Source organism: Pan paniscus, chromosome 3, assembly GCF_029289425.2.
Source record: "Pan paniscus chromosome 3, NHGRI_mPanPan1-v2.0_pri, whole genome shotgun sequence".
NCBI classification, from domain to species: domain Eukaryota; kingdom Metazoa; phylum Chordata; class Mammalia; order Primates; family Hominidae; genus Pan; species Pan paniscus.
Genome location: NC_073252.2, coordinates 86,042,178 through 86,055,135, shown reverse-complemented (window position 1 = coordinate 86,055,135; position 12,958 = coordinate 86,042,178). Strand labels below are relative to the sequence as shown.

The 12,958-nt window shown below is 40.9% G+C and overlaps 1 protein-coding gene across 1 annotated transcript in view; it reads right to left on the bottom strand.

Annotated features, from left to right (window-relative positions):
- Window positions 1-12,958, bottom strand: part of PKD2 (polycystin 2, transient receptor potential cation channel) — a 70,053-nt gene that overhangs the window by 24,119 nt on the left and 32,976 nt on the right. Inside the window, exons 5-7 of the mRNA XM_034958903.4 lie at window positions 10,164-10,388; window positions 6,745-6,973; window positions 1,452-1,619 (exon numbers count right to left, since the gene is read on the bottom strand). Of these exons, the coding sequence (XP_034814794.3) occupies window positions 1,452-1,619; window positions 6,745-6,973; window positions 10,164-10,388 (622 nt within the window). The remainder of the gene's footprint in view (window positions 1-1,451; window positions 1,620-6,744; window positions 6,974-10,163; window positions 10,389-12,958) is intronic.

Below are 12,958 nucleotides of genomic sequence, written 5' to 3'. Positions count from 1 at the left end.
CTGCACCCTCCGCCTTCTGGATTCAAGCAATCCTCCCGCCTAAGCCTCCTAAGTAGCTAGGACTACAGGCACGTGCCACCACCCCCAGCTAATCTTTGTATTTTTAGTAGAGATGAGGTTTTGCCATGTTGCCCAGGCTGGTATCAGACTCCTGGGCTCAGGGGACCTATCTCGGCCTCCCAAAATGCTGGGATTACAGGCATGAGCCACTGCGCCTGGTCCAAGTCTATGTCTTGTGATAAACCTCAGGTCTTCTAGGTATGAATACCAACTCAGAAAAGTACATAACGGGTAAGTACCTTCCAGAACAGTGCTTTTCAAGAGAATGTTCTGTGATGATGGAAATGTTCTACATTTCCACTGTCCTAGACAGTAGCCACATATAGCCATTGAACACTTAATGCGTGGCCAGTAGGACCAAGGAACTGCGTTTTTAATTGTATTTAAGCTTAACTAATTTAAATTTGAATTTAAATAGGCACATGTGGCTAGTACTTACTGTCTGGACAGCACAATCAGAGCCTGTGCTGGTGACCGAATGGCAGCTGCTGCCTTAGAATTATTGAAATTTCCTGCATCTCCAGAATTGAGGCTTGTTGTATATGAAATGTCATAACCTTTCACACACATGGAAATGCACATTATATCTTGGGACAATAAGGAAAATAGCGAGCAAGGAACTATTTGGAAGCAGTGTCTGTTCCAACCTTAATTCTAGGTAAAGCTTCCCTTACAGCCTCTACCTGGAAAAGAGGCGATCCCTTCTAGCAAGCATTTCCAAGGGCAGCAACTCTCCCCTTCCCTCCACCTGCTCCTTCCCTCTCTTTCTCTAAGTTCCTTTTCCTTCACCTGTTCATCTCATCTGTTAGCAGCCTGGGGCCCCAGGCCCAGCTAACACACTGAAAGGCCTCTTACTGCATTTGTTAAACAAAACCTATAGGGACTGATCTTGCACTAATTCAGATAGCAGAAGTATGTCATTGACAGTGAGAGGAATGATCACATGAGTCTCAATAGTTTACTTTATATGTAAAATATGAGGCCTGGCACGGTGGCTCATGCCTGTAATCCCAGCACTTTGGGAGGCTGAGGTGGGAGGATTACTTGAACCCAGGAGTTCAAGACCAGCCTGGGCAACATAGTGAGACCTTGTCTCTACAAAAAAATTTAAAAACTAGCCGGGTATGGTGGCACATGCCTGTAGTCCCAGTGACTTCGGAGGATGAGGTGGGAGGATCGCTTGGGCCTGGGAAGTCGAGGCTGCAATGAGCTGTAATCATACCACTGCACTCCAGCCTGGGTGACAGAGTGAGACCCTGTCTCAAAGTAAATATCGAGCAGCTTTGGCTGGTCACTTGAATTTCAAATTCAAGTATTCCATGATTTTGTGGAACTCATTTTTTTTAAAGAAAATATTATTTAAAATGTAGAACATGAAATTTATAAATTACCTTAATCCAGACAAAAAATACTGTGACAGCAGCTATATTGTTGAACTGTATCTGCCAATATGCCAGATGCTCAAAGTTGGGGAAAGTACTTTGATCTCCCAGAAACTGTAGTAGCACCTCCACATTTGATGTTCTGTATATGTTAATTCCTATAGCTACCACTGACAGCTGAAAAGCAAAATATTTATATTTTATTACAGTGTTTTAGAAATATGAAACTTACCTTAATATGACTAGTATATTTTTCTTCACCAATGTATTAATTATAAGGGCTCACCATTATACTTACCCGATGTCATTCTTAAAAGTCACTCACTCAAATGGAAAGTGTTAAGCCCTGCCATAAAATAAGTAAAACAGTATATTGCTTGCATTTCCTTAGTTCGGAATAGAAACTCAACGAAGGCATGCATGCATGTGTGTGCACATATGCATTACACACACATACATGCATACACAGAAGAGATCACACTATAACAGACTCAAACTCAAAGAGGAATGCTTTCTGTTTTTTCTGCCACCTTCATTTTAATCACTTTCCACCCTCTTGCTTTCTTGCCTTCATCCTGCTTTCTGTTTTTATTTGTGATTTTTAAATTTAAAATTTTTCAGTTTCTCTGCATTCTCCAATTGCCAGCCATTCTTTGCTCTGTTTAACAAAAATATAGTAGATGTCTATGTATACAGCACTGTGCAAGGGCTAAGAGGAATAAACAGAAGTAAACTGCATAAATCCTGCCCTCGAGACTCAAGAGCAGATAAACACATGAAGTTAAATAATACAAAAAACTACTAAAGAGTTGGTATCACACAACATAAAGTCAAGAGGGACAAAAGATATCCTAAAAATGAGTGCCCATGAGAACAAAGCATGAGCTTGGGCTTGAAAGACAGTGGGAATGATGAACACAGAGGGCTCAAGAAGGCCTGCAGTGGGAATATATGAGCCAAGGGCTTCTCTCTTGCTCATTTCTGTCCCTTAACTCATGACCCTACAACTTTCCACATATGCTTTGGTTCTAAGCTTTACAATCAGATCCAAGGGGACACTGCCCCCTCCTTGGCATCCATCACCACTAAATGTAGACAGTGCTAGGGGTTAGTCATAACAACCTGGCCCCACCAGGGGGTCTGAATCTGCAGCAGGTTGGCTGTGGCAGGTGCTGCGATCTTTGCTGTCCATTCTCTCTTCTTAGGAATCATGGCCAGAGACCACTTCATTAGCCCTCCCTTCCTGAGATGACCATCGAGATCATGGTCCCATTGATTCTCATAGCAAAGACCAGCTTGGTTGCTGATCACAGCTAAAAAGCCAACCTCACCATCTTCCTTTCCTTCCTTCTCTGTGAAGGATTTCCAGAGCCAATCTTGTATTTTTGTGTTGGTGGTGGGAATGATGAACACAGCAGACTCAAGAAGGCCTGCAGTGGGAATAGGCTTCTACTGAGATGAGGAGCTCATCTCAGCTAATACATGTAGAAAAACATTTGGGTTGGTGGACTGGATCCAATGTTAACTCTTTACCCAACTCTCAATAGGTATAATTTGTTATGCAGTCCAGTTGTTTTTACTCTGCACAGGACAAATGTTTATAAAATTATGAAGAAGATGGTCATTTATACAACATCAATGTCTTTGAAACCTTTCCTTCCAAATAGGGAATGAAAGATGAGGAAAGAGATTTTGTGAGCATTTGCATTGTTACATCACTCCTGAGTTTTCTGTGGGATTCTCATCCCTATCTACAAAAGAACTTTCTCTCCATACCAGAAAATTGGGAGGGCAGAGATTTGGGTGATTTTGTTCATTCCTGTATCCCCAGTGCCTAGAACAGTGGCAAGTACATAGTAGGTGCTCAGAAAACACTCGCTGCATAAATGAATTAGTCGGGCCAGGCGCGGTGGTTCACGCCTGTAATCCCAGCACTTTGGGAGGCTGAGGTGGGCGGATCACGAGGTCAGGAGATCGAGACCATCCTGGCTAACTTGGTGAAACCCTGTCTCTACTAAAAATACAAAAAATTAGCCGGGCATGGTGGCAGGCACCTGTAGTCCCAGCTACTCAGGAGGCTGAGGAGGGAGAATGGCGTGAACCCGGGAGGCAGAGCTTGCAGTGAGCCGAGATGGTGCCACTGCACTCCAGTCTGGGTGACAGAGCAAGACTCCATCTCAAAAAAAAAAAAAAAAAAAAAATTTACCCTGTACAACCTAGCAAGTGGTCAATAAATTATTTGAGTTTAAATTCCTTAATAGTCTTTTTTTCAAGTAATTCTTCTAGTTTTGAAAGACTATTGCTCAGGACAAATGGCTGACTGATGCAGCCTGTGTACTTCAGAACATATGTTGGGGAAACAAAAAAGGAAAATAAAGAAAATTTCAAAGTGATTTCAAGATGTGATTGTATTTATATTAAGAATATAATTTCTTTTCAGGTTTTGGGTAAGCATAAGCAAATTTTGGCTAGATAAAACAAAAAGCGTTGGCTCTTTCCACTGGTTTGAAGGTCCAGTGGAGCACAGGGTGTGTTTTGTGGGTGAGCAGAAGGCATGCCCTCACTTCTACACTTGGTCAGCAAAAGTTTCAAAGGACAAGTGAGATTCCAGTAGCCCTTCCTTGTTCTTTATAAACAAAAAGCACACTGTCTGAATTGTTGTCTGGCAGTATTAAGTGTTGTTTAAAAAAAAAAATTGAAAAGCACAGTGAAGCAAATTTTCAAAGAAACACTTGCAAAATGCTGTGGCTGTTGAGCCAAAGAGACAATTTCCATGATATCATTGCCTTTCTTCCTACTGGTCGCCAAAGCAGGTGCAAGGCAATTCACTGGGCTATGGGAAGAAAATGTTACAACTTCTAGGTAGGTGGTAAGAAAGTTTTGGAATTCTATTTGTATTAACTTTTATCCCAATCTTTAAAATTCTATGTATGTGTATGTTTTACGGATGTACCTGTTACACCAAAGTAGGCACACAATTTACAAATAAAGATAATAAATTAGGGTGTGTAGTAGTCAAAGCTTTCACTGATAGGTGTGTATGATCAAAAAGGGTGAATACCACTGACTAGTCTTTTGTTGATATTGAGTTCTTTGGTTAAAATATAAAAAGGAAGTCTGTTCTTAATTAGCATATCATACTTACCTTTCTACCATTATTTCAATGGCCTAAACATAAATAAATCCATATAAGCCAAGAGGCAGGGTTTGCATCCTTTCAGCTCCAAACAATAATTGTGTTCTGGAATAATTGTCAATGTATATGGCCTGCACTCTGCCATCAATCCGAACAGAAATATTCTGAAAAATTATTTCCAGTATTATCGTCTCTCCTGTTTCCTTAAATGCTAAAATTCTTGTGTAACTCTGTTCATTATTAATACATTGAGAATTTGGGGATCAAGGGTTTACCTTGATTTGTGTGATGTTGTATGGCCATCATAAAAGACGGGATGCACTTCTAACTGCATCACGGTCTGATGGGGTCAACACCATCTATTCTACAGGAATTTTTACTTTAAGTAAAAACTCTAAAGTGCACATATCCATGGCTTGAGAGGCAGTGGCAGAGTAGTGAAGAGGGTTAGTATGAGGAACAAATGAGCTTCTGTACCATGAAAACCACCCGGAAATGCCTAACACAGAAGCTTCTAAAGTGTTAGCCATTATTATTATTACTATTACAATTATTATTGCTGCTAATATAGTTAATGCCATGCAATATATGGCCATGTAGTTCTTTTTTATGCTTTAAGTGTTCTTTCACTCACATATGAATAATATATTTTCCATATTTTATCAACTATTAATAATTCTAGTGGGGAATAGTTTAATAATGACTTGATCTAAATACTCCACAAAGGCCAAATGAATTTTTAGGAGTGGGATGAGGGAAAGAATAATTCTCATAAGGAGGGCTAACAGAAGAGAGAATGCTAATAGGGTAGTGCATCATTTACTGAGATTTCAGAAGGTAATGGCTATCATAGGACAGTGGGAAGGAAAGACATAGAATAATACATGGTACACCTATGCCAAGCAAAGCTTGTAAGCATCTAATAATTAAGCATGTTGTTATATGCTTAAATGTACAACTGGACTTAGCGAAATGTTACCTGTTATTGCTGAAGGGAGAAAAGCTTGTAAAAATTCTTTTATACACTGAAACCACAGGAAGGAAGTGACTGATGCTTAATTAAGTGATAAGGATGAAGGGAAAACATCTTGAAAAAAATCTTAGAAGTTATAATAGAGTCAAGAGCAGACACAGAATTTACATGGTGTCATGGTCTTGATTATGACTCTGCCTTTGATTTATTTTTTATTTTTATTTTTTAGAGATGGGGTCTCACTATGTTGCCCAGGCTGGTATCAAACTCCTGATCTCAAGTGATCCTCCCACCTCAGTTCCCTAAAGTGCAGGGATTATAGGTATGAGCCACTGTGCATGGCCTGCCTTTGATTTCTTATACCTCATACAGAAAACTTTGATGAATATAACTTACATTTGTACTCTGCAGACTATTTGCAGAAAATTTTAAACTGCAGAAAGTTTTCTCTGCCGCCCAAAATATTTTCAGGATGATTTTTCTTTTTTCTTTTCTTTTTGAGGCAAGGTCTCACTCTGTCACCCAGGCTGCAGTGCAGTGGTGCATTTATAGCTCACTGCAGCCTCAGCCTTCTGGGCTCAAATGATCCTCCCACTTCGGCCTCTGGAATAGCTGAGACTACAGGTGTGTGCCACCATGCCTGACTAATTAAATTTTTTTTTTTTTTTTTGTAAAGACAGGGTCTCACTATGTTACCCTGGCTGGGCTTGAACTCTGGGGCTTAAGTGATCCTCCTGCCTTGGCCTCCCCAAGTGCTGGGATTACAGGCATGAGCTACCACACCTGGCCGACAAGTTTTTTTCTTGCTGTAACTTTACACATGTGCAGGAAAATATAAATTGATTTTTACCAGCAGTTGAAGAAAAATATCATTAGTGGAAAAAAAACAAAGAAAAAAAAACTGTTTTCTCCTCCACATCTCATACGGCATACTAAAGCCAAATATGAATTACTGAGATACTCTTGTTATTAGCGTGGCTGAGAGCATACTGTAAATACCTCTCCACTTCATACTCAGCAAAGTTACTCATGCAAAATGAGAAAATAATTAGTAACAGAAGTTGATATAATTGAGGGAGACTTTTAGATTCTTTTTTGGGAATATCAAGATCCACAATGCTGAGGAGATCAAAGACTCTAGTTAACATGCTTGTAGAATAGAATAGGAAATTTGGTGTTGTTCTCAAACCTACCACAACGATCACAACATCCAGACAATTCCAGAAACTCCTGAAATAGTGTAGTTTGTGAATGCGAATTTCCAATATCTCTTCCACCACATAGTAAAAGATAAAGAAACAAAAGATAATCTCACAGGCTGCCAGGAAGAAATCAAAAGTTGTGACATATCGGATCAGCTTTAAAGGCTGAAATTGCCAAGATGGAATCACACCACCTGTTGCTGGGAATTCAACCAATAACCTGCATGTAAATAAGAACAATTAAAACAATAACAACAACAACACATGAATACAGCCAGGAATGGATGTCCATCTGTTCTGTTCATGCATTACAAGGTAATGAAACTGCTACCATGAGTCCCCCCAAACTAGCGGCAAAACATTTTTATCATAGCTAAAATTCCATACTTGGAGAATTTTGTGCCATCAAAGGAATAAGACTTCCTGAGGTCTTTCAGTCCCAAAGGAGTACTTCCTGCTCAGTCTTCCCTACACTTTTCTATATTTACGCTGCTCAACATGCCATATACTTTTAATGTAAAAGTAAATCAACACACAAACTTTTCTAGGACTTCTGTTATTATTTTTTTAAGAGACAGGGACTCGCTTTGTTGCCCAGGCTGGAGTGCAGTGTTGCAATCATAGCTCACTGCTGCCTCAAATTCCAGGGCTCAAGGGATTCTCCTGCCTTAGCCTCCTGAGTAGCTGGGAATGTAAGTGTGCAGCACCATGCCCAATTAATTTTTTTTTTTTTTTGGCAGAGACTGAGTCTTGCCCTTTTGCCCAGGTTGGTCTCAAACTCCTGGGCTCAAATGATCCTCCTGCCTGGGCCTTTCAGAGTGCTGGAATTACAGGAGGGAGCCACCATGCCTGGCCCTAGGACTTCTATTAAATTCAAGTCCTTCTACTAGGCAACATGAAGAATATAAAGAAATATAAACCATCCACTCAAAACATGTGTAATCTGGTTGAGAAGTAGGATATATTTTGTACATATATAAAGATAGGAACTGAGTCATTCATTCATTATGTAACACCTAAATAGCATCAAATAGTTTGTCCTCCAGGGTAGTTTTCTCTCTTCTTCCCAGAGCCTTATAGTTAATAGGTGGGTACTCAATAGATGTCTGATTGTCTAAAACATACACTATTTTACATCCATACTGATGGCTCTGATCTTTACTGCTTTACCATAACTGGACTGAGGGTTTTTTTCTTGTCAAATGCCCATTTTGTAGGTGTCACACTGAGAAAGCTGGGTGATTCAGTTAATGATACAGACTTCTTTTCTAACTAGAAATAGAATCTCTAGCTGCTTCATTTTGAGACATTTAAAAGCCCTTTAGTCAGCTACTAGCCATCACTATCTCTGCCATTACAGGACAGGTAGCCGCACCTGGAACCTGAGCATCCAGGACACATGCATGAGCAATAATCAAGTAAAAACAGGACTAAGGTAAATTAGAACTGGTCAGAGAAGTGTGAAAATTTTCCTTCCTTTTCATTGTCAGTCAGTTCTCCTGTTCTTTCTTTCCTATTTGATGTGTTAGAGAGTAGGGGTGAGAATCAAAAACTCAGGAGAGCAACTCTGAAGCCAAGAGCCTTGTATGTGACAGCTTCATTGGGAACTCAAAAGGGAAGGAAGTGGCCTTCAAGTGTCAAGTCATTTCTCTGGCCCATTCTGGCCCTGCAGTAGTCAACCACTTCCAGAAACTTAGAAAAACAGTACAGAGAAATGAAGCAGTTGTCTTAACAATGTTCATCCTTAAAGTAAGGGAGGAAGCAGAAGAAATACTCAAGACCTTCTATAAATAGAATTTACTAAAATATCAGAGTTGCCTCTCTGTTTTTATTCTCTTCCTTTTTATTCTTTTCTTTTTATCTGCACTGGAATAATTAGGAAAAACTCAATAATACTGCAATAGATTTTCATTCATTTCTAGTGATAACTACTACTGGACTACTGGTTGAGTATTTCTTTTCTTTCTTTCTTTTTTTTTTGGCCACTGTGAGCAAGGACAGCTTGAGTATTTCTAATGTGAAAATCTGAAATATAAAATGCTTCAAAATCCCAAACTTTCTGAGCACTGCCATGAAAGCACAAGTGGAAAATTCCACACCCGACTTCATGTGACAGGTCATTGTCAACATGCTGGCACACAACAGTTGATTCAACATCCCTAAGGGAAAAATAAAATTTCCTTCAGGCTATGTGCATTAAGTTTCATTTATGAAACATTAATGAATTTTGTGTTTAGACTTGGGTCCCATCCCCAAGATATCTCATTATATATATGCAGACATTCCAAAACCTGAAAAATTTCTTAAATCTCAAACATTCTGGTCTTAAGCATTTTGGATAAGGGATAATCTATAATTGATTTAATGTGGTACTATTTTCTGCAAATGTTGTTAAATACAAGGACTGGGACAATCCAACAAGCCACATAAAGCAGAATTGAACTTAACCTCAAGAATGATGACAAAGACTATTATGAGAATAAACACTTCTTATCTTATGTGTAAATATACATGCAATAATCCATGTTAGTGATGTTCGGGTGTTGCTGACATGCTCACCAGGAAGATTAAAGTGGGTGAACTCTGACTTCCTCTTGCTCTGCTTTTTCTTTCTTTTTAATAGTACCTATTACCTTCTAATATACTATACTATTTATTTGTATTGTTTAATGTTTATTCTCTAGTCTCCTCCTGGTTGGATGCAAGCTCTGCCAAGGTGCGGATCTTTATTTTGTTTGCTGACATGTCCCAAGAGCCAAGAACAATGCCTAGCCCATATTAAGTGTCCAATGAATGTTTGCTGAATAAATGAATGAAGAAGAGTCCCAGACAAGCCAGTGGAATCTTTGTCATTTTCGTTACTATCTCACAGAGGGGTCATCATGGCAACATCCCAGGATCTGTGGAAGGAACTTTACGTGCCTTTGGTAGCCCTGAGCACGAGCAGGTAACCTGGGTATCCTACTGAGCATCCTACAAGCACTCCAGTTACTGTGCTTGTGTGCTAATAGCAGAGGCTCATCTGAGAGTGAGAAACTCCAGGAAATGAGTCAAGATTTGATGGCCGGGGGACTTGGTGATGGAACATGTAGCACTAACCATCCTTATAATGGGTAAAGACAGATGTTAGAAAAACACAATACTTTTTCTGGAAAGGTTCCAGCATTGAGATGAACTTGGACCAGAGTTATGGTTCTTTCCAACTCGTAATATTCTAGGATCCCAACTCCCTTCCTCAAATATCCTTTATTTTGGTAAGCCTTCAGTTTTTACCCCTCCCTTGCTATCCGTCTGGGTCCCTGGCATCCTCATGTAGCTAACTGCAGGCAAAGGTTTTTCTGGCTAACCCCAGAATAGGATGTATGTACAACTACACAGAAATAGGAGGGATGCATGTCCTCAGTACACACCTGACCACACAGAACAGGTTAATGTTGGCGTTGTACACTGAGAAGTCAATAAAAGTTGCCCTGGTTCCTCGGTCCAGCCAGACATTTTTCTTGAGGCTAGCAACTTGTGCAGCTGTTTCCTCTCTTGTTCTTGACAAATCCAGATAATAGCCAGCTCCACTATAAGTTGCAATGATTCCCCAGTGGCTACTACCATTCAAGTCTTTTTCACTTGTGTAGATCCAACTGATTAAAAACAAAACCAAAAAACAAACAGTTACAATCAGTGGAACACTTGAGGCAATTACAAGGACAGCTGGTTCCTTGTAAAATAAAGTATGTATTAAGGCCTATCAAGCTGGGTAATGTGCCTGACCTGGCAGTTCATGTTTTCTTGGTTAATTCTCATACTGTTATTAGCCTCTTTAGGAATGAGGGCCCTGAGGCTTAGTGAGGTCAATGTAGTCCCAAAGCTTTTGAGGGCAGACTCGGGAACCAATGCCAGGGCTGTTTGTCCCTAGAGCCTCTGCTCTGCTCTAGAGCCTCTGCTCAGTTTATACGGCTGCCTTCTCTGGGTAACTGTGCTCAGGGACTAGACGACTTGAGGTCCCCAGAGAAAATTACAGCCAAAAGAGGGACAAGTTCATCAAGTGGCATTGTCAGCATTTGGGAATTTCATCCACAAATATTCAGAGGATCTCTTAGAAAACAGATGCTTCTTTAGCACTAATGGGGATATAAAGGTCCTTTCCCTCCCAAATTTATAACAAGTAGGGAAATAAGAGTTATAATTAAACAAGTAAAATACAAGGTGGATAATAATAAGAAGCATAAGAGAAAAGAAATAAGGCTGGCAGATCAGAGGAAAGCTGTCCTTATTTGGGGATCTGGCAGTGGAGGGATGGATTAGAAAAGGCTTTAGGAAGAAGCTGTGTTGGACCTGAACCATGAAAGGTGAGTAGGATCTGGACTTGCACAGGTGAATGGTGATATGGGTTGGCTGTGTCCCCAACCAAACTCATCTTGAATTGTAACTCCCACAATTCCCATGTTTTGTTGGAGAAACCCGGTAGGAGGTAATTGAATCATGGGGGCATGTCTTTCCCATGCTGGTCTCATGATAGTGAGTAAGTCTCACGAGATCTGATGGTTTTATAAGTGGGATTTTCCCTGCACAAGCTCTCTCTCTTTGCCTGCCGCCATCCACGTAAGACGTGACTTGCTCCTCGCCTTCCACCATGATTGTGAGGCCTCCCCAGCCATGTGGAACTGTAAGTCCATTAAACCTCTTTCTTTGGTAAATTGCCCAGTCTCAGGTATGTCTTTATCAGCAGCATGAGACCAGACTAATACAAATGGGAAGGGCATTTTCAACCGTGAGCCATTGGTCAAGAGACGAAGTAGTTCAGTTTGGCTCCCATAAGATAAAGAATGGCAGATTGAAAGGTGGTCTGTGGTCAGCTTGTGAAGGGCAAACATGAAGGAGTCTGTGAAGGGAAAGTTCTAAGAGGCACACAACAGGGCTGGTCTGGTGGCAGCAGGGAAGACTGGAGTGGGGAGGAACAGAGGGCTCATGTGCAGAAAAGAGTTAACACAGCAGGCCTGAGATGGCCTTTCTTTAGGAAGGCCTGTTTGCAAGGTTGGACTTTGGCTGGCATCTGGGAACTTGACTGATAAACAGCTCCCTGCACCAGTATCCAACTTTCCCTGACCGGTAAGAGAGGCTTGCTGTGCCTGTGCTATTTGTATAAGCAATGTGGCTTACACTCAACACCTGCTTTCCTTCTGAGAGTCGGGAATTTTGGCACATGCTAGTCATAAACCAGTACCAGTACCCAGTGAACACCCCAGGCACTGAGTCTCTAATTAATCTCTCTGATAGACATTTCACACATGTTGCTACAACTCGTTTCTGGAGAAATTCAGCACATCCTATGTGACCTCACTGGGAGAGGGCTCCTGGAAGCCTACACCAGGTTTTCCCCAGATATTGCCATGTGCCTTTTCTTTTGTATCCTTTCACCATAATAAACCTTAGCTGTAAGGATGCCTCTATGCTGAGTCCTTCTAGTGAATCACTGAACCTGGGGGTGGTCTTAGGGACCCCTGACACAGCTCCCTTAGCAAAGTCTGCAATAACCAAGAGGTAATGAGGCCTGAAGTCACTCAGTGAAGATGGGAAGGGAAAGGAAGGAGTGAGAGAGTGTCATAACCACAGTGACTGCCAGCAGAACTTGGTAACTGATTTGGAAGTTGGGGCAAGGAGGAAACATGGCTCAAAAATGACTCTGGAGTCTCTTTCAGGGCAATAGGAAGACGGCAGTGCCATTAACAGAACAAAGAGCAGATCTCATAAGAAAACGATGAGTTTAGTTTGGGGCATATTAAATCACAAGAGGTGTGGGACATCCAGGTGGAATAGAGATGTGTCTTGTATCACTAGAATGCAAGCTCTGTGAAGAAAGGACGTTTCTTCTGTTTCCTGCTGCTTTGTTTCTCCAGCATCAAGGGCACTGGTAGAAGAGGGGGGACTTCTAGCAATGGGAACATGCCTGGCACATTGTTGAAGAAATGATGAGTCACCAAATAAAGATGTCAGTGGAAGCCATCTGAATGTCATGGGAAAGAGAGAAAAGAAAGAAAAGACGGAGATATGAATATAGAACCTGGGAATAAGAGAAGTGAGAGAAAGGGGTTTCAGAGTTAAAAGAACCCAAAGTGTAGAGTTCTTCATGGAAGTCAAAAGAATGAGCGGTCAACACTGCCACTTTCTGCAGACAGTATGAAGGGGATTAAAAACTGAGATTTGTTCAGTG